Source organism: Colossoma macropomum, unplaced genomic scaffold (genome assembly GCF_904425465.1).
Source record: "Colossoma macropomum unplaced genomic scaffold, Colossoma_macropomum, whole genome shotgun sequence".
NCBI classification, from domain to species: Eukaryota; Metazoa; Chordata; class Actinopteri; order Characiformes; family Serrasalmidae; genus Colossoma; species Colossoma macropomum.
Genome location: NW_023494792.1, coordinates 49,633,426 through 49,655,684, shown reverse-complemented (window position 1 = coordinate 49,655,684; position 22,259 = coordinate 49,633,426). Strand labels below are relative to the sequence as shown.

Genomic DNA, 22,259 nt, shown 5'->3' with positions numbered 1-22,259 from the left:
CATGTCTGCTCTGAGTGCTTGTTAAACTGTTTTCACTGATACAGATTAGCCTAACCTAGTGTAGCTGTCTCATCTAGCACAAGCAAATAATTTAGTGTAACTAAATTACAATGTCAGCGGAGCTTCTCTATGAAAATCCTTTTTAGTCTAGGCTCAGTTTGTGTCCAGGAAATGGATGCCATGACTCTTGATTGTCATCATATCTGCACCACCCCCCCAAACACTAACAATAGAGCCAGTGACACTAGTGACACTGTCCAATAAGAGAGGAGCACAGGGGTCACATGGGCCCACAGGTCTCTATTAGGTGAGCTGTATTTGAGTTTGCTGGAAACTGTCTGCGTCCTAGGCCCTCGAGAATAAGACTCCATCCTTCTCCTTGTGGACATCTCAGGTAAGAGGCCAGGGGACGTCTTCCTTTTTCATTTTTTTTTTTTTAAAGTAATTCTCCACTGGCCTTAAGTGGGTTTGTCTCACAGTAACTGATACTCACTTCAGCTGCATGCTCGTTGGCTTGTGTTCAACATTTATGATGTATCCCTTCACCAAAGTTTCCCAAAAAGTGAGAGGCGAGAAGCCTGAGGTTTAGCCCCTCTGTACCAGGGACACAGACTGTGCTCTGCTGTCCAAGGGGACTGGCGGTTTGCATGCTTTGGGGTTTTTGCTTAATGCTGCTTAATGCAGTGACTATCGTCAGTCACATTCCTGCTGCTGGCAGGGCTGTGTTATTCCAGCCTTTCCGCCAGGGCAGAAGTAGCTGCACTTATTAAAGTAAAACTTTGGTAATACCTCAGAGAGACAGCTAATCTACTGCAAAGACTGGCTGGATTTGGCTAGAGTGGCTCTGAGGCAGCGTTTGTAGACTTCTGGCCTCTGCATCTTCACACTCAGTGAAGTGCTTTATTGGCTTTGGAATATACCTTTAAGCCAAGTTTATCTCAATGCAGAGCAAAGAGAGTGTGTCCAAAGTGATTTGGCCTATGTATTACATAGTTGTAAGGCATCATGAACTTGAAAGTCCAGTAGGAGACCTTTTACTCGATGGCCTGAGCAGTATTCAGGGGCTTTTTGAAAATGTTTCCTAGTAGAAAAAATTAAACTATGCAGCATAGCACGTAGAATAGTACAGTATAGTATAACATGGTAGATATTATGTGTAGTATGATACAGCATGCAGTATGTAGTAAATATAGTATGCACAGTGACATATAATATGGGATCTATTGTGTAATATTACATATGTGGAATGATACAGCATATAGTGTACCTCCATACTATATTTCTACATACAGACATCCATAGACTACAACAGCATATGCTACAATAAAACAAAGAGACAATAGGAGTGCTGGGCATGGAACATTGACCTGACCAAACAGTGCTTGTTTCAAAAATAGATGACAAGGACACAGGCACTCTTGATTTACTCTGCAAATGAATGGCAGGCTTGCATGAGATCAGCCAAGTTCATTGTTTGCAAGAGCATGTGGCACCTGTTCCAAACCATAGTTTATTATTCTTAAAAATAACCCTTCACCCCCCCCAACCTACATCACTTGCACCAGCTCTTTTATGATCCATTGATTTATTTTCTGATTTATTGTTTAAGTAATGCCATCCAAGGTTTCAGTCTTCAGACCTACACGCATTCTCATTTGGAGGTTCATTAAAGTTAGAGATGGGGAATAAATGAATACCTTTTTTAGTCTCCACATCCAGATATCAGAGCTGTGAGTGTTAATCAAACAATAAAAATAGCACGTCTCTAGATGAAAGAAGGGGTCATGTCCACAGGAAATAGTTCTATGGTATTTGAACAATGACACTGGCCAAATAAATCACATGACCTCTGGCCAAAAGTTTGGAGTATTAAAAAAAAGGTTATAGGTTCCTCAGTGGTTCTTGGCTTGGATGTACAGTTCCAGGAAAAACCTTTAATTGGTGTAGAACCTTTACATTATGTATTTTTTTGGGTAACACTTTAGTATGTGGGGACATTAAAGTGTCCCTATAATGCGCTTACCCTGTAAACTTAAATTAGTTGACTTTAAAAATCATGCATACCTATTGCCTCGAAAAAGTAAAATGAATAGGCTCAAGGTTAAATAACATTATATACTGTCAGTGCAGTTGTCATGTTTTACACCATATTAAGCATTAACAAGGCAGTAGTTGGTAGTTACCAGGCTAATCATTAGCCTGTGGTATTTAGTGGTAACGAGGGTAAATAAACCAGAAGTATTAAGCTGTTGTTACTGCTGTAATAATGCTGTAATAAGCAGCCAGTTAGTAGAAGTTATTGTTATTGGCTTAAAAAGTTAGTTACCTACTATTGGCTTGATTAGGCAAATATGGGAATAACAGATATCTAACATGTGCAAAAAGTTATTATATATAAAACAAACAAAAGTACTCTAGAATGTGGAGATATAGTAATAAGGAGCTTTAACATTACAGGGGCAAGGTAATGTCCCCCTATATTCAGGTGTTACTCAAAAAGGTTACAAAAGATGGTTCTTTGAAAAACCACCTATTGAAAGGTTCTTTAGGGAGCCCTAAAGGAACCTTTGGCACCCTTTTTAAAAAGTGTAGTGTAGAGGAACAAAATATGAGATATAATATAGAGCCCAAAATCTAAACCTACATCCGATGGTGAGGTCATCAACTTTCTCTGATGTGTAGTGAACAAGTCAAGTTTTGAAAGTGCTCCTGTAACAGATGTGTCTCTTGTTGCTCTCAGGAACCGTGTAGTCATGTCTGATACAGAGGAAGTGGTGGAGGAGGAGATGCAGTAAGTATGACTAATTAACGCTACATTGCACCACTATTTATCTCTTTGGTACATAATTTGATCTCCATAATATTAAACTTTTCCTCAATACCAAACTATTTAACTCATTATTGTGTCCTCTTTATTCTCTTCCTGTCTCTCTTCACACGCTGCTCACACAGGGAAGAAGGTAAGGTCACTAGAACACAGAGTTTGTTATTAGTAGGTCATTAATTAATTCATGTTATTGCTATAAAGAAATGGAATCAGTCCATAAAGAAAGCAAAACTAGCACAGCTACAGATTTGCTGAAGATCTGTAATTACATGATTTAGATGTCAAAGACGTAACACTTCAGATACACCGATCAGGCATAACATTATGAGCACTGCTGTCTGATTCACTCAGACCAGCGCAACACACACTAACAAACCACCACCACATCAGTGTTACTGCAGTGCTGAGAATGATCCACCACCCGAATAGTACCTGCTCTATGAGGGTCCATGGGGGTCCTGACCACTAAAGAACAGGGTAAAAGGGGGCTAACAAAGTATGCAGAGAAACAGATGGACTGCAGTCTGTAATTGTAGAACTACAAAGTGCACCTATATAGTAAGTGGAGCTGATAAAATGGACAATGAGCGTAGAAACAAGGAGGTGGTCAATATGTTAAGCCTGATCGGTGTAATTGTCTAAGACTACAAACAACAGAAAAACTGGGCATCATCCAGAGGGTGCATGTGTGTCATGTGTCACTCTGTTTATATGTGGTATGGATATCAATCAGGTCTATAAGTTATATTCAATAAATCTAAAGAACTGTGCAAAATTTAGAGACCACCCTTTTATTTATTAAATGGCCAGTCACAATGGTGATTAAGCACAAATTAAGTACAATTTTAGTAAAAGTCATTTTTGCTGGCAGGAAAAAAAAAGCATAACATTGTTGTCCAAAAATACAAGCATCTCCATTTTTTTAATGTTTTATTTTTCTACGTCTTTGAGTTTAGCCGCTGTCCCTTACACTGTGTAAACAGGTTGTAATGATTCGACCAAAAGAAATTATCTTAAAGTTTTTGGAATAAAACTTCTTTACATTAACTTGCATTAAAAGTAAAGACAAGTTTTGCCTTCTCCTGTAAACATGCCATTTTGGAGATACTTGTTTTTTTTTGTTTTTTTGGACAGCAAGGATATATTAAGCAACAAATATAAATTAATAGCAAATCTATCAATATTTAATCTGTTTGTAGTTGTCAAAGGAAAAGAAGTGAAAAACATGATGAAAATATACAGACAAAAGGGACTCCTAACAAACATGCAAGACCTGGTAGACCAGCAAAACTGTCACCATCAGATAAACAGCACTTAAAGCTTTCATCTTTGAGAGGGAGGAGAAAATCAAGCTCCACTCTTGATTCAGATCTGAAAAAATCTACAGGTGTTTCTGTCCATTTTTCCACTGTGAGAAGACAACTCAACACTATGAGTCTAAAGGATGTGTACACACTTAAAAAAGATGGTTCATCAAGGGTTCTTTAGTAAAGGTGATGATTCTAACCATGAGTTATATATAGAAATATTTCATGCAGGGTTCTTGCATGATGAAATCGTTCTTCAGATCAATGGAGAATGTGCTATAGATGGTTCTATATACAGCCTTTTTGAAAATGGTTCTAAATATTACCAAAAAGAGTTCTGCTATTGTTAAAAGCTTGACATGGTAACAATAGAAGAACACTTTTTGGTGCTACATAGCACCTTTTTCAAAAAGATTCTATACAGAACCATAAACAACACACTCTCCATCAATCTGAAGAACCATTTTGCAATGCAGAGAACCCTTTAATCATGCAAAGGGTTCTTTGAGTGTCCATGGTTCTATATAGAACTATTTTCTTTACTAAAAAAACATCTTTTCAAGAGTGTCGAGCATAAGGTCCTAAAATCTAAAGAACCATTGCTTTCACTAAAAAGCCTTGAAGAACCATCTTTTTGAAGTGTGTATCTGTCAAGAAGGTCATCCTGAGAAAAGGAAACAGACAAAAAAAGAACATCACTCAACATCACTGAATGTGTGTGGGAAAGAAAATGCAGACTGAAGACCAAAAATGAAGGTGTGAAAGGTGGAGGTGTGAAGAAACATCCCTGCAGGTTTGTTTGAAAAACTGAAAGCAAGTGGAAAAGGAATCTGTAATAAAGTCAAAGAGTTGACCCAATAAATGCTGAAATATTTTATATTATACTTAATTGTTGAGGCATCTGTGTAATTGTCTGTTAAATATGTACTTAATGGCCATTTTTCTCTGGAAATTAAATCAGTGAAAAGGTGGTCTCTGACTTTTGCACAGGACTGTATATTACAGAGTCTCATTTTCAGCCTCAGTGAAAGTGGTGTGTGTGCACCATATGAAAAACATCTGCTAGTTTCCTTTATTCTTACAAAGAAAACCATGAAACTGATAAACTGCTGCGCTGTAATGTTCTCTCCTGCCATATTATTCAGAGGTATAAGTATGATTTCAGTCCAGATCTTCTAATCATCTATTGTGTGGATCTCAATGTTCTGACAAAGGTGATAACTGAACGTGCTTATTGGTGAAAATTTGGAATAATCATCTAATTTAAACCCCTTAAATTCCCAGGATTATTACATCCTAAGGCTTATTATTAAGTAGCTAAAAGAAAAGCAATGCAATTCAACAGAACAGAAGCATGGTCCTACCAGCAGGTCCTGGACATTTAAGGGGTCTGTCATGACAGTACAACACTCTTTACACTTAAATTCTAAAACTGGCCTGAGAAATTTCATTTGGACAAAGTTGTACTTTTATAGAATGAACATGTGCTTTTTCTGCTTTTGGCTGTATTTGTCTACTAATCACCATTATGTCCACTCAGTTGAGGAGGAGGTCACAGAAGAAGGTAAAGCATGGCTTCCATGTTGACTTGCTGTTACTGCATGTTGACGTCCACACATTTAACAGCAGTGGTTTATTCATCCTCTATAATGTTAAGGTAACATTGGTCAATAGCGTGACTGGTCAGTACCCTCATGTCTTTGTGGTTTGTTGAGTACCCACAACACATCCTGTTAGACACCCTTCTTAGAAACATCCTCTCTGTGCTCCCATTCACTTTTTTAGTCCTAGCTAAAACACTGGCAGTTGCTTTAAGAGTGCTATTGTGCAGTTTACTAATGTTCACGTTACTCCAGTAATGCAGTGTTCATTGTTTAACAGAGCTGCGCTGTACTGATGTCAAGATTGCAAATTGCATGTATTGCAATTGCAACTTGACGTGTAGAACAATAAAACACGTATTTCTACACAACATAGAGCTTCATTATTTTCACAGAAAACTTTTCAGATTTTTTTCAAAAATTCTGTGATTGATGGAAACTCATTTGCATATTCTGGCCATTTGTAGTACTATATTGCAATGACCAGAAGGCTTATTATTCATATCTACAGGGACTTCAATGCGCACTGGTTGAGCTGTTCTTAAGTTATGAAAGTGTGTAATAAAACTTTGAACACTGGTCATTTAAGGGGTTAACTAAGCCTCTGTCATATACAGTTGTATGAGATAATGGATACAGCTGATGTATAATGAAAAACATTTTTATTAAGCTAATCTAGGTGGTACTGATCGTAATATAGTGCTGATATGTCCTGTATGTGTAAAGCCCACTCCCAAGAACGTATATCATGAAAAACAGCCTTCCTGAAAGTGGTCTATAATGTTTTTTGGAAAGAAACACTTTAAATACTTAGTATTGCTCTTTGAAAATCATTATGTAGTGCTTATGCATGCATCATGAAGCCTCTATGTATGTATGTATGTTTGTATGTATGTATGTAGGCAGGCCTCAAATAAAGTTTTACTTTGAGTAGGGTAGCAGTGGTCAGTTTAAATAGCCATTAAACACACTGATTATAGCTTATGCAGCATTTTCTGAAACTTTTTTCCCTCATTTCACTGTTTCAAGCTATTTTTTGCTGGATGTTCCTTTACTGTAACCTTTATTTATTAATCAATCGATCAATCTTATCTTCTGGTCGTAGTGCCCGCCCCTGAAGTGGAAGGTAAAGCTTACGCTTTTTATATGCATGCAGTTCACTCACTCACTCACTCGTTCAGTCAGTCACTCACTCATTCATTCATTCATTCATTCATTCATTCATTCAATCATTCAGTGAGGATTTGAGTGATTTAGATGACTAATATAGCACTTTCTGGTATTAGTCAAGAGCTGCTTATATTTCTTTGTATTTTCATCTATGCTGTTTTCAAAAAAACATCAACAACAACAACAACAACAATAATAATAATAATAATAATAATAATGAAATCACCATTGCATCTTTCAAATATCATCAGTGTGTTCTTTTTAATAGCCTCATGGTACAGTTATGAATGTACAATATATTGTATTTACAGTAAATATTTTACAGTATTTTACTGTATATTAAATTGGAAACTGTAAATTACTGTAAATTGCATTGTCTGGTATGTTACTGTAAAATGCTGTAAATGCCTAATCTTTTACAGTATCATCCTAGAAAATAACAAACCAGTATTTTGTAAGACAAATACTTTAAATGTACAGTATTTTTACAGGGTAGTTTTTTCTGCTTTTTGTACTCCTTACATCTAAATTCTTAAACTTGATCTTGTATCTTCAAATACTATATTTTCATATCAGAACCAGAAGATGAAGTAGAAGGTAACCCCATGATCATGCACACACTTCCATTCTCAATTTATTACATGTCTATCCTGTTTATGGCACTTCTTTTTTACCAGTTACACTTACGTTTCATATGTTTAACCTAATCCTATTTCTTGATTTCTTTTTACTCTTCACTTTTACCTAAAATCTTGTGTCTTCAAACATTTTTGATTTTCCATGTCAGAAACAGAAGTAGAAACAGCTGAAGTAGAAGGTAACCCCACAACTCTTCTCTCACCTTGTGTTCTCATTTTCATTTTACAATGACTATAATGTTCATCATGAATATGAGAATCGTTCACTACAGCACAGTACATACCACCTTCTTCAGACTGGACACAGTTGCATTTTGGGTCTTGGTACTGAGGCATGTTGAACTGCTGCATGTATGTCAAGGATTCACAACAAATGTCTGTCCATAAGTCTTGCATCTCAAAATGCTCAGTATCGTCAGTGCTGGAGTTGATGGAGAATGGCATCGCCAGTCAGAACATTGGGTTATCACTGATCAGAAAGCAAAAACTTCCGATTATGGCTGTAAAAACGTGTTATGTGATTTGTCAGTACACATTGGTTTAATTATATCTGAATGAATCATTTCTCTTCTGTGTGTTTAAATGAATGATTTCTTCTAAATATCAGCTCCTGCTGAGGAGGAGGCTACAGGTAATACTTATTCTTTTATATTGTCTACTGATACTACATGTAGATAATACAGATTTTACTCAGCTCATGATTAAGTTTATTTTCACTGCAAGTAACCCAAACAAAATGCTTCCTACAAAATGGCGTCTGTGAATGTGTTCATAAAATGACAAAATGCCAAAATCACATTTTTTCAGCTTGTAACATTTGCAACCAGCTATCTGTGGAATGGAAAAGTTTATGTTCAATCTGTCTACTTTATGCTAAAGCTAATGATCATCTGATCTCTTGTTTTAGATGAGACGAAACCAAAGCCAAAGTAAGTGCTTCCTTCAGTTAAGCTAGCCTCATTTCACACACATAAGCACATTTTCATGAGTTAAAGAAAAAAAATGAAGTATATGAATGAAATAATTTAAATTAATTAAATGAATACAATCATTTTCAGGATGTTCATGCCAAATATTGCAGCTCCAAAGATTCCTGAGGGAGAAAAAGTGGACTTTGATGTAAGTTTTTTTGCTTTAGTTTGGATTTGGAATCCACATGCCTGCATCTAGGGGTCCAAAAATCTGAGAGCACTAGTGAAAAAGCTTCTATTTTGTTTTCTTTTCTAATTTAATACAAAGTGTTTTCATTACAAATGACATTAGCAGCATTAAATGTGAGTGAAAAGTAGACTCTTTGAAGTATTTTCATGAATTTCAGAATTCTGTAGTATTTAGTACTGTATGCCCCTTTTCCTTTAATGACAGCGTGCACTTGACTCCACAAGTTTGTGCAAAAGTCTCTGATGAGGAGACCAAATCTACCTGAGACTCATCAGAGCTCGAGCTTCAATGGAAGATATGAGACTTTTTGGACAAAGGCCTTCACCTGATCAATCTCACAAATTAGCTTCAGTGTGAATAGTGATCTAGAAATAGTGCAGAAGCTCAAATATCATGAATTATACTATTTTTTTCAACTTTCTGTTGAATATTTCCATTTTTCAATTGAAAAAAAAACTCCCAGATTTTCAATGTGGTTTCACTTTTGGACCCCGCTGTATGCGTCAATGTGTACTCTTATAGGTATACTAGTGATGACCAATAATCTCTCAGGTACAATACTTTTCAAGTATGAAACCACTTTTGTCTCACCTAAATAAAAAGATATAAAATGTATTCAATCTACAAAATACTAGTTTCATAGTTTTTCAAATATTTAGGAGGAAGTTAAGAAGCGGTTGAAAATTGTAGATGTGTCCAGGCAGTTCCAAAATGATTGAAAGAGCTGTAGAGCATGAAGAATAGAGTTATAATAAAATGAACATTCACAATGCTTTGAATTTGAAAAGTGGCGATCAAATCTTGAGGTAGATAGGTTTACAAAAACATATTGTAAATAGATAATTACAGTATATAATTTACAGTATATAATTAATCAATATCCTTGAAATGTTTTAGAAAACATCCTGATATATAGTTTATAAGATTTCAAGTTTGTTAAAATGGCATTGTATGACACGTAAGTGCATGAAATAATGTTTATACACTGAGCCAAACTAGTAAGAAATTTAAGTATCAGACAATACAGTACAAATTCAGTCATATTAAAAAGTCTAGGTGCCCCCTGGTTAAAGCTGTGCTTTGTACGGTTTTTGTTTGTTTGTTTGTTTGTTTTTGTTTTGTTTTTTTTACTGAAAGAAGTAGCATTACTGCATCAGGAGAAAAAATACATTAAAATATGATTTGTATGCGCTGCTACCAAGTCAACCTGTAAAGCCTCAAATGGTAATTTAAAAGTCAGTGTGTTGGGATGGATTTGGCAGTAGTTTTTCAAACCATGCCACACATCTATACATATTAACCTCACATTCACAGGCTCAGAAAGATGGTCCCTCTTAATGTTTAGTCTCAAATCATTCATCTACTTTATACTGATGAAGATACACAATGGTAGATAGTTCACTTACACAAGACACATTGTTCACCAAGCTTTGACTGAGTTGTCTTTGAATACTCTTTGAAAGTGCTCGAAATCATCAGATTCATCAGCTCATGATGATCCGAAGTACAACTGATAGTACAAAATGTTTCTCTGCACATTGCACACATTTCCACCAGAGAGGCCACCAAATCCCCAAATGTTACATAGTGCTGCTTTAAATGATGTGTTTTGTTGATTTTCTAAGTGAAAAGACGTTAACACACCCTCTACAGGAAACTCACGTCTGCTCATTTTAATGCACAATTACTGTTTATTTGCTGAATTTAACATATTGGAAAAAAATAAAATGGGGAATGTGCAAAAGTTATCACACATTTTATATTGTATCATTTTTTTTTCTCCCAAATATGTTAAACTCAGCAATTAAGTAGAATTTGTACACTACAATTTGCAGAAAATGCCAAATTTAACTTCGTTCTATGTAGAGGATGTGTTTAAACTTATTTACACTTAGAAAAGTGTGTCAGTGGTGTTTCAATATATACATTTCAAGTAAATATGGTTAACATGTTAAAATATATAGAAAAACAAATGTATAATCTACATTTACAAGTTTAAATCTATATTGAGTTATATTTAGTTATATCTAAACTATAGTTACTTAATATATTAATAAGTAATAAATGTATATAAAACAACACAGATTATTACTATGACGAGTGATTCCACGCTTTTGAGCATTAATGTATAAAAAAACGAACTGAAAGAGCATTACCCCTAAGGTTTAGGTTTAGGTTTAGGTTTAGGTTTAGTTTAAGGTTAAGGTTAATGTTAAGGTTGTTACAGTGTCATTTATCACAGGTGCAGTAATTTGTGTATGTGTGTGCAACAGGACATCCACAGGAAGCGTCAGGAGAAGGATTTGGCTGAACTGCAGTCGCTCATCGAAGCTCATTTCATCCAGAGGAAGAAGGACGAGGAGGAGCTTATTGCTCTGGTCAATAGGATTGTAAGTGCTGTTTATATACAGGAGTCCCACAGCAGTTAAGTCTTGGTCTATCAGAGCTAACTAGCAACTGACCACTCCTTTCATCTGGAACTGTGTGCAGGAGAAGCGTCGTGCAGAGAGGGCAGAACAGCAGAGGATCCGCACAGAGAAAGAAAAGGAAAGGCAAGCCCGTCTGGCGGTGAGTGACATATCTTTCCTGGCCAATCACATCCAGCCATACAAAAACCAGTACACATCCATGAGGAAAAGAACTGAGTAAACAAAGAAGTATTTCCCTTTGACTCTCCACAGGAGGAGAAGGAGAGAAGAGAGCAAGAGGAACAGAGGAAGAAGCAGGATGAGGATGCCAAGAAGAAGAAAGCTCTTACCAACATGACGCACCAGTATGGTGGAATCCAGCAGAAGGTCAGACTTTTAGATTATACACTGATAAAACATAAAGAAGTGAAAGAAGCAGAGCTCTCAGTGTTAACAAGAGTGTCTAGCACTAGAAGGCTACTGAGCTTTCTAGTGTGATCTTCTTTTGGCCTCTGCATAAAAGCTAATTCTGTAGGATTCTGCTGACAAACACTCAATCAAGTCTGTTTTTTTATACCACCAAGACACATCAGCATGTTAGAGGGGACTATCTGGAGCATGAGCGCTCTTTTCCTTAGAGAACAGGCTATGTGAGATCTTTTTCCTTTTTCCTTAGGCTATGTGAGATCACTGAAGGCCTCCTGGCTGACCAGTAAATAATGAGCAAAATTTTAGGCTTGTATCTTCACTAGTTCCTGAGATATAGAGACTTTAAAAAGTGGACATGGCCTTAATTTTTGCTGAATTTCCTCATGTTTTGAAATAAAAGTGTTTGATATAGAATATAAACATTGCTGAAATATTTGAACATAACACTCACACCCCAGTCTATACAGTCCCAACATAAATACTAAGCTACAAAAGCAGCCTATTTTAAATTCATTGTTTCTGTGACGTCATGAAAATCAGTGCATTTCCATATTTCATATTTAATCTAATGAACATACAGCAGTTTAGCTTCACTCACTAACACTGACGTTATAAGGAGTGTTTCAGCCTGGATGGCTTTTGAAATGAGGCACAATACAGGACAGCCAATCAGAACAGAGCTCATTTACATATATTTACATACAGCAATACATGTTAGCCATTTTATGACTTGCTGAAAATATAATAACAATAAATTTTTGCACGGTGGGCAAACTTAATGACTTATTAAGTAGAAAGAATGATTCATATTCCCTAATATCTTGGAATAATGATCTATTATGTCATATGTTATTTACTTTCAACATTTTGATTTAATATTTCAAAATAATGGCTTGCTATGTTGAAATAATGATTACATATTAAGAAAGTAAGTATTGTTCACTGTTTATTTTTAGACAGTAAGGCATCATTTTGAGATAAAAAGTCATAATGTTGAGAAAATAAGTCATTATTTTGAGATACTAATCATAATTTTGACATACTGCAACCAGAAACAGAGAAGGAAATATTTGTTTTTTTCTTCTGTACTGGGCAGGAATGAGCTTCTGTATCTCCACAATGAGGGACATCAGCTTTTTCTTAATGTGCTTCATTGTGGAAATACTGAGACCCACATTTGCTCAAATGCACATAAATAAATAAACAAAAATCTCATTTTAATGACATTTGTTTAATGATTTGAGCTTTTTGGTTTTGTTGCTGTATTTTTCTTGAATTTGGACCTTTGATACATTTCACTGTCAGATCTTCTGTTCTTTGTTTAAACTTAGTCCACACATCTTACTCTGAGGTCTCTCCCTGACAGATGGAGGGTCGTAAAGGAGCAAAGAAACAGACTGAGAGGGAGAAAAAGAGGAAGATCCTGGCTGAAAGGAGAAAGCCACTCAACATCGACCATCTGTCTGAGGACAAACTGAAGTGAGCCATTGCCCTTTGACACGCAGCACAGCACAGCATTCATTCCTGTACAAAACCAGCTCCCTCTGGCACGTCACTGCTCACTCACTGGGGCCGAGAGCTTCCAGATCTAGTTGTGGTTTTGAAAATGTCAAAGTGACCAAATGTCGGACTTGACTCTGCAGGGAGAAGGCCAACGAGCTGTGGCAGTGGATGATGGAGCTGGAGGCTGAGAAGTTCGACCTCAGCGAGAAACTTAAGAAACAGAAATATGATGTAAGTGTACTACAGTTTCTTGTGGTTTATCCTAAAGTTCAAAAAAGAATAGTTGAACTCTTGTGATGAAGACATTACATAATATTTGAACTCTTGTTACTGAGATGTTATGTAACTATGAGATGTTACATAATTTGGTCCAGTACATTGTGGTATCATTGGAACAGAATCCATGGATGTGTCTGGATCAATTAAGAATTTAACCCCTTAAATCCTGAACGTATTGTTCTGTTCTTAATTGTAGGACCTATTATTCAAGCAAATACTATGAATTATTTAGTAACTACTATGAAACTGAAGTGTAACATATGTACTTACGAGAGCGAAGAACCCACACATAAGCCCGCATGGTTTAAGGCATGCATGTTAAACTGGTGACTTTCCAGGCCAAAGTGCTGCGGAGATTAGCATTCACCCTCATCTAACGCTCTGAATTCAGTTCATGAAGGCCTTGCTAATTGGCTGATGAGCTGAATCAGGTGTGTTTAATGAGGTAGCATGCTGAAGTCTGCAGTGTTTTGGCCTGCCAGGACTGGAGCTTGAAGCATTTGGTTTAAGGGGTTAATACCAATCAGAAAAGTGTGAAAATAAATGCTAGTAAAATGGACATTTGAAGGAATACACCAGCGTTTTTCAGCCAAATGTCTATCTGATAAATCTGTAACATATGGTTCGTTACCATGGATGATCATTTTAACACAATTTCCTGTACTTCGTAAACAAACAGAAAACTACTAACTCGAAATGTACTTATAACAGATGTGGATGGCCAGGTGCTAAGGTGACCCATAACTATTTGTGTTAGGCTTTCAGCTTAGTTCTGTCTAAACTTGGTCAAACACACCTCAGTGACTAATTTTCCCCTATGGGATTCTAGTAGTGTGTTAACGCTAAACTAATGGCAATTCACATGAACATTTTTTGTCCGTTTTGGAATTAATTACAGACATTTGAAGCTTATAAAATGCATTGCATGTTTTATTTGAAGCTTAACAGATATTATCATATATTATACCTTGTAGCAGTTTTACAGTGGCTCTTTCAGTAAAGATCCCTGATACAAAGCTGTAACATCTGACTGAAATGCACTGATCAGGCTACCGCTCATATTCACAGTCAGCGACGTATTTAGGGCTAGAGTGATGTGTTTTCTCACAAAATTGTTCCCATCTATTGTAAGCCGGATGTGATTCCTATTTATGTTAGTGCTTATTCTGACACATTAGGCCTTCAGTTCAGCTCTTGAAGTCCTGACCAATTGTGGAGCTAGCTTGGCTGTATCTACCTAGATGGCACAGAGAAAAAATCCTGATCGGACAGTTTTCTTTTGTGTTTCAAGAATTCAACCCTTTTGTCTCCGATCAAATAATTTAACTATTTTCTTTCCAATCAAAATGTAACAATTAAATAAGAGCAGAACTACAGCACTTGCCCAGTTTGCACACAACAAGCATGATGCTAATGTTAAATAAAAACAAACTAAAATTACACACTTTTTTATTTCACATAAATCATTAGGCCTTCTCTGAAGGTTTAGAAGGTTCTGGGGGTTCACTACTGATTTGAGTCAGTGGGCTTTCTGATCATTTATAAATACAGGGATATGACTGTCCTTGCAGTATTAACGGTATGGCACAGATGTGGTAGATAAAGGTTGAAAAACACTGTATTCCTTCAACGTTTTCTTGCCTCTCTATCCACTCTATCACCAGTCAAATAGCTGAAGGACAGCTATTAAAACTGTGACTTGCTTGCAGATGACTCTTCTCCAGTCCAGAATCAATGAACAGCAAAAGTTGTAAGTAACTGGTTGTGAGGACGGTGACCTCACTGTTGTGAAGCCTGGTGTCAGTAACTGTGGTTAGACTTACCTCGGGTCTGGGGTCTCGCTCGGTTGCGGCTGCAGGTGAAATTCAGGTGACTAGCAGGGTTCGGTCAGGTGCTGGTTCTCATGTGGACATCCTCGGATCTCTCAGGTTCCCTCTTTGCTGCTCTTGCCGATATGTCTTGTCTTTTGGTGCTTAGCAAGGCTTCCGTATGTGTTCCATCTTACAGATCACTCAGCTTCTGGCTCGAGTCAGGGATCACCAGAGGTAAGTACCATCGAACCACCCTGGTCACATTCCCCCCAGTGTTAAAGGGTTCTGGGCTGGCAAACTGAGGCACTCCTGTCATTCAGAAATAAACTACTCAGTGATGCGCATATGATCAGCTGACTTTGGGTTTAATCTGACTGGCAGGAGTGCAAAATGAACATTAACTCTAGGGCTGCACAATATCACCTGTTAATTATTATCGCACTTTTGGCCTTGCAATAACGCAGAAGGCTGCAATATGCAAATGAGCCCTCTAACCAATGACAGTGGTGTTTACTGTTTGAAATTAGCATCATAAACAATCATAGATCCACAGTTCTTTTTTTTTCAATGGGCTCATGTAATTCAACAAAAGTACACTGTGATCAAAATGTATGAATATATAAACATATCAATCTATCATAGATAGATAGATACCCTATATAAGCATAGGGTATGTTCAATATTTTAAACTCCACGAAAAATCAAATTATGCACTAATATTTACAAAAATTAAATTATCTGTTTACATTTACTCCCTGTATATGTTGTGTTTACTTATTTTCATAAAACTGTTTTTTTGTCTGTACTGCAGCCCTGACAAACAGTAGTTGTCTGAACTGAAAGCCTAATAGCCCACCAGACCTTTTGATACCACAAGATGCCCAGAGGAGTGAGCTCAGAGCATGTGGTCAGGCTCAATCCCACAAGCTAGCTGGCATTGAGGGGGTGAAACTTTAGGATTCTTTAAATGATCCTAAAAAGACCAGGTTCTGTGGCTCCTCCACTTCCTCCCTTTCTGTCCTCCCTAAAACATTCAAGCAAATATAAAGCCTAAACTAAAAAACATCACAGTATAGGGAGAAATTTTAAAGTAGTGAATGTCTAATTGATAGCCTTCAGATATTCTCATGAACTCTAGCTAGATAACAGTCATTAGGGCATTTCCACTGCATTTGCTCTTTGGGCAGAGGTGAGGATGCTTCAGCAGGAACGGTAAGTTTGGAGTAAATATCTAATCTGCCTTTGGTAAGTTGATTAAAGGACATGATCACTTTGGTGCTTTATTCCTCTGTGTCTTTAAGAGGTGGTGTGCGTTCTCGTTTAACCCCTTAAAAGTGCCAGGGGTCCACTGGTGGACCAAAACTTTTCTTACACACTTCTATAACCTAAGAAAAGCTCAGTGGGTTTAAGGGGTTAGAGCAATGCTGTGTTTGCATGTTATGCATATGGTTTTGTTTTGGGGTTTGTGCTGTGAGTGCCAGCTAATCATAACATTTGTGTCTTGTGTTTTATTTCTTAATGTATTTCTGAATTCTACATTTTCTGAAGCTTATGGTCTAGCTGTCAAGACCTAATACTTTGACACTGTAGCAACCTTTGATTGTGATTACTGAGCTATAGGTTGCTTATTCATTTGAATAGAAACCTTGAAGAGTAGAAAGAGGTAGGACAGCACTCGTATAATTTACCAATTACTGTTTATTAGGCTCAGAAAAAAAGCACAGACGCATTTCGACACACCGCCTTCCTCAAAGTGATCATGATTTTGTAGCTACCACTCCATTAAATAGTACTACTAATTGCATAAAGAGGGCCATATGTGATGTCACTGGAAAGACTCACAATTACCAACAAGGCCAATAACAGTGTCATTAGCACAATGAGGAAGGCTTTTTTCAGTACAAGTTTTTTTTTCACAAGGAGGGTAACTTTTTATGACTTTTTGTTGTTTGTCAATATAAACCTTTCTGGCTTTTGCACCTTTGACTAAAGCTATTTTACATTATTACAAATCTGTTTTCCAGATTAATATAGTTTTACTTCATAACATATATCTTTATTTAAAGAAAGATTCAGAATGTTACTTTTCCAGTGAAAATTAGTCACCATACGACAAAACTGTTGAAAAAAACAAAATCTTAATATTATTCTTTCTAGCTCACAGCCAGGCGATACACTGTTTTATTACAAAAGGTTGACAGTAGATTGAACAAAACAAGTAATGCTTTGTTTTATTATTTCGCAGTGCCAAAGGCCGTGGCAAGGGCAAGATGGGCGGCAGGCTGAGGTAAACATGCAGCAACCCGAGGTGTACCAGGAACTCAGAAGACTGAATTTGTGTCATTCAAAGATGGACAGCAGTCACTCCATACCACTGTACTGTTTAACTGTACATGTAGCACATATAGAGACAGTAAAGACATCTTTTGTTGTATTGACACTCTCCTCTTCTCTTTTTTTCATTTAATCCAATAGTGTCAGTTTCACTGGAAATGCAGCATCAAATATGACTATTAAAAAGTCACCACTTTAGTTTAGTTGATGATTTTGATTATCTTCAATAGTGATTAATTCTTAAGTCATAAGCATCAAATAATTCCCCATCACTCTTTACTTTTCAGTCATAAAAAGATCTGATGATGAGGAGAAAATATTGTGGTGTTTTGATATTTTAAAACAAAACAGTTGCCCTCACCTTACCCCCAAGTTCACAGAAGACAAGGGGGTATGAAATTATCCTGAGACACTACAAGACATGACGTTGATTATAATAGTATAACTCAGAAAGTGCATCCCAGTAAAATGTCAGTCTATTCCTCATCACTCGCTCATGCATTACATTGAATGAGCCACTTGAGGGTGCTATGTCACCCAGGACTGACCAAACCAGCATCGATCAGACTTTTCCCTCTACTGCCAATAGGAGAGAACTGTACACTGGGTTTGTGAATCAGACACCTCAGCCATTTGAAAAGCATTAGTTGTACTGGTAAATGGAATAAATCTAACTCCTCTGGAAAAATGGTCTACAACAGTGAGAATGATAGTATATTCTTTAGACGTGGAGAGATCAGTAACAAAGTCAATAACGATATGAGACCAGGGACGACAGCATCAAGTAGTGATGCTGTCTCGGGAATTGTCCAGGTACGTATTTTTTGTTTGGGGGACACTGTTCAGGGACCTCCATAGTTTCTACCTGATCTATATCCTCATCCACCTCCCAACGGATGGGGGCTGCAATAATTTCAGAAGGTAAAACAGTCTCTGGTGTAGCAACTGCCTGATTCTCCTCATTAAAAGCACTGGATAAAGCGTCTGCCTTGGTATTATGAGTACTGGGCCTATATGTGATAGTGAATTTGAACCTACTGAAGAAGAGTGACCAACAAGCCTGGTGGGGACTGAGTCTTTTAGCTGACCAATAGTATTCTAAATTTTTGTGGTCTGTTAGCACGAGGAATGGATGTTCAGCACCCTCTAACCAATGATGCCACTCTTCAAAGGCAAGCTTCATGGCTAGCAGTTCCCTATCCCCAGTGCCATAATTATATCAGTTGAGGTGAGTTTATGGGAGTAAAATGCTACCAGGTGTAATATAGGCGGTGAACCCACATGCTGAGAAAGAACAGCTCCTACACCAACATCAGAGGCATCACCCTCCAACCACAAAAGGCTGGGTAGCATCAGGGCATTTTAAAACAGGAGCAGACATGAAAGCAGACTTTAACAAGTTAAAAGCTTTCTCAGCTTGGGGGTTTCAGACTAGCTGCTTGGCGTTACCCTTCAAAAGTGCTGTCAATGGGGCCGCTATAGAGCTATACCCACGAATAAATCTGCAGTAAAAGTTGGCGAATCCAAGAAAACGCAGTAAACCCTTAATAGAAGTGGATATGGGTCAATTCAGTACCACATCAACCTTAGAGTCATCCATGGTGACTCCCTCGGAACTGATTATGTATCCCAGAATGGATGTAGACCGCAAATAGAATTCCCATTTCTCCCCTTTTACGTACAATTGATTATCTAGTAACCGGGCCAAGACTGGTGTGGGAAGATCTAGGGAGTAAATCAAGATATCATCGATATAGGCGATGACAAATTTGCCCAGCATGCCTCTCAGCACATCGTTAATAAAGGCCTGGAAGACGGAACGTGCGTTAGAAAGGCCAAAAGGCATACCTAAGTATTCATAGTGCCCCCTGGTGGTGATAAACACAATCTTCCATTCGTCACCCTTTTTATTTCTGACAAGGTCGCAGGCACTACGCAGGTCTAACTTGGAAAAAACAGTGGCTCCTCTAAGCTGTTCCAAAGCTACTGGTATGAGTGGCAAAGGATAAGGACAACTCTTGGTAATTTGGTTAAGTCCTCAATAGTCAATGCATGGTCTTAGTCCTCCGTCCTTCTTCTTCACAAAAAAGAACCCAGCCGCTGTGGGTGAAGTGGAAGGACGGATGAATTATCCTCCTCCTGAGTAAGGGGGTAAACTTTAGATTTTGTGGGAACAGCACCCTCAATGAGATCAATAGAACAGTCATATTCACAATGAGGTGGAAGTTCAGTGGCTTTGTTCTTGCTAAAAACTGCTTTTAAGTCATCATATTCTGGGTGAATGGTTAAGGGTTGGTCAGAATTTGGACTTTCGATGGATGTGGAGTTTAATGCCAGTCTGGGAAGTTCGAGACATTGTTCCTGACAAAAGGGGGACCAACTACGGATCTCACATTCGGACCAGGAAATGTTTGCGTTGTGTTTGTGCAGCCAGGGTAAACCTAAAATCATTGAATAGGCCGAAGTGTTCAAGACAAAAAAGCTGATTTCCTCTCTGTGAAGAGCGCTGGTATACATAGTAACAGGTCTTGTGAGTGTATTGATGACACCTTCTCCAACTGGGTCTCCAGCCACCGCTGACAACCGAAGAGATGCTTAAAGAATCTCAACAGGAAGCTGGAGTTGCTCTACAAGGGATTTGTGGATGAAGTTTCCCTCTGCACTGAACTCCCTCAGTGGTGAGTTGCAGCAGTAGGGCTTGAGGATTTCAGCTGATCTAACCGAATAGCCAAAGTTATAAGTCGTTCTAACAAAAGATCATCATCTTTGCACGCCGGTTCTGCTAGAATGTCTGAGTTAAGTCCATTACGAAACGCGATGATAAGAGCTGGCTCATTCCATCCACTGCCAGCGGCTAACGTACAAATTTCCAGTGCATAAGCAGCGACGGAACAGTGCTGTTCCCTGCCATCACAGTTACGTATGTTGAATTTGTAGAATATGAACTGCGAATTTTTTTCACAAATCAGTCTGGTCAGTCTGAGCCTGGTTTCATTCATCTGAGAGCTCAGCTTTTGAAATGATATGCTTTAGAAAACAAAACCCCGATGAGTAATATTGGCGGATTTTGGTGTGGAACATGACGTCACCTGAATTCACAAATCAGGACTAACAAAACGCACCAGTGTTTGTGAATGCACCTTACTGCAATCTGGAGTTATAGCCAATAGAAACCCGAATTGCTAACCACAAGCCAACTTCACTGCGGTATAATAAGAATAGCCAAACACAGAGTCGAAAAAACAGGTGAGGGTTGTAACCAGAGAAGGCACATACACAAAACAACAAAGCCAAAACGGGAGCAAGAATTGGAAATGGGAAGAAACAAAGCAAGGTCAAACACGGAACAGCAATCAGATAATCAAACAGCTTGGTATGTACTGACGGAACAATGGCAATACTTCACAAAGACATGAACAAAACAGACTAGTATATGTACAGAGTTCAACAGGTGGTGGAGATTAGAATTCAGGTGACTGTGATCTCCCGGGTGGTTTGTGATTGGTTGAAGAAGTCTCATGACTGACAAAGGGATTCTGGGAAATGGAGTCCTTGATGGTATGAGTGTCCGACTGAGAACGAGGAAGCGTGACAAGAACTAATAGGAGGTAAGTCAGTACAATTCAAGTGAAGCTGTAAACTAGCCTACAAGGTTTACTCAGAATCATAAAACTGTTTGTTGCCTGCAACAATAAAATATGTTGTTCTGAAGGTGTTTAAAAACACTAAATCTAAAACCTGGTGGGAGGATTGAGATTTGGGTAGAATTAAACACATAGACTCTGCAGTGTGTTCTTGCAGTGGTAAGTCCAGGATTTTATACATGAGGTGGTACGGGGGGAGGGATGTGACAATCCAAAATTAATGAAACTCCTGTTATGCACTACTCACCTACATTTAAGAACAAACATCTACAGACTGAATCAGGTCCTGCATCAGGGTGAGGCAATGTCCCACCAGCCAATCATGTCCCACTAAGTGTGGGGGGAAGAGAGTGGGGGACTGGCAGAGAAAGTCTGAAGAATGTCTTTTGTGCATTCAAATCTGCAGCAGAACCATTTAAGGTTGTTGGTAAGTTGGCAAGAAGGGAAGTTTTTAGCACCAATTTTCACCAACATGTTCAACAAATCACTAGAATTTCGCTCTGTTCCCGCATGCTTTTAAACACCCACCATCATTCCAGTCCCCAAAAAATAATATTACTAGTAGCCAGTAGCCCTGACCTCTGTAGTCATGAAGGTCTTTAAACACCTGGTCCTGGCCCACCTGAAGGCCATTATAAACCATCTGCTGGATCCCTTGTAGTCTGCGTACAGAACTAACAGGTCTGTTGATGATGTGGTCAGCTTGGCCATGCACTTCATGCTACAGCATCTCGACAGTCCTGGAACCTATGCTGGAGTTCTGTTTGTGGACATCAGCTCAGCTTTCAACACCACAGAGCTGCTGCAGGCCAAACTTTCCCAGATGTCTGTGCCAGATCCCATCTGCCGGTGGATGATGGACTTCCTGACAAACAGGACAGAGCAGGTGTGGATAGAAGAACAAACGTCAGACCCCCAGACCCTCAGGACTGGTATACCATAAGGTTATGTGCTCTGACCCATTCTCTTCTGTCTCTCTACCAATGTTTGTGTCTCTAAAGAACCAGCTATGAAGATCCTGAAGTTTGCAGATAACACCACTGTGGTGGGCCTTGTAGCCAAAGAGAATAAGTCTGCCTACAGAAAGGACATCGTGCAGCTGGTCTCCTGCTGCAGAAGCAATCATCTGCTGCTCAACACACAATAG

At 38.1% G+C, this 22,259-nt stretch overlaps 1 protein-coding gene across 6 annotated transcripts; it reads left to right on the top strand.

Annotated features, from left to right (window-relative positions):
• The first annotated feature begins 276 nt into the window (after positions 1–276).
• On the top strand, positions 277–17,535 carry tnnt2e (troponin T2e, cardiac). Of its 6 annotated transcripts, none has more exons than XM_036577470.1 (17): positions 277–394; positions 2,741–2,791; positions 2,953–2,960; positions 5,675–5,698; positions 6,841–6,861; positions 7,482–7,502; positions 7,699–7,722; positions 8,151–8,174; positions 8,451–8,472; positions 8,602–8,662; positions 10,978–11,094; positions 11,195–11,272; positions 11,386–11,499; positions 12,908–13,020; positions 13,185–13,275; positions 15,033–15,073; positions 17,380–17,455. In XM_036577470.1, the coding sequence occupies exons 2-17, from the start codon at positions 2,754–2,756 to the stop codon at positions 17,423–17,425; spliced, it is 843 nt and encodes a 280-aa protein (XP_036433363.1). In that variant the 5' UTR covers positions 277–394; positions 2,741–2,753; the 3' UTR covers positions 17,426–17,455. The 6 variants fall into 6 exon arrangements, with proteins under 6 accessions (XP_036433363.1, XP_036433362.1, XP_036433361.1 ...); XM_036577469.1 differs by lacking the exon at positions 15,033–15,073 and adding an exon at positions 15,331–15,368 and having other exon boundaries at positions 278–394; positions 7,693–7,722; positions 17,380–17,535; XM_036577468.1 differs by having other exon boundaries at positions 278–394; positions 7,693–7,722; positions 17,380–17,535.
• Positions 17,536–22,259: the final 4,724 nt, after the last annotated feature.

What these genes read in the sequence shown, in the direction of transcription:
- tnnt2e (XM_036577468.1), top strand. Translation starts at nt 2,754, where the DNA reads ATGTCTGATACAGAGGAAGTGGTGGAGGAGGAGATGCA. An exon ending in AGAAACAGCTGAAGTAGAAG is followed by an intron (nt 7,723 to 8,150) that starts GTAACCCCACAA and finishes TCTAAATATCAG; the next exon opens with CTCCTGCTGAGGAGGAGGCT. An exon ending in GAGAAAAAGTGGACTTTGAT is followed by an intron (nt 8,663 to 10,977) that starts GTAAGTTTTTTT and finishes TGTGTGCAACAG; the next exon opens with GACATCCACAGGAAGCGTCA.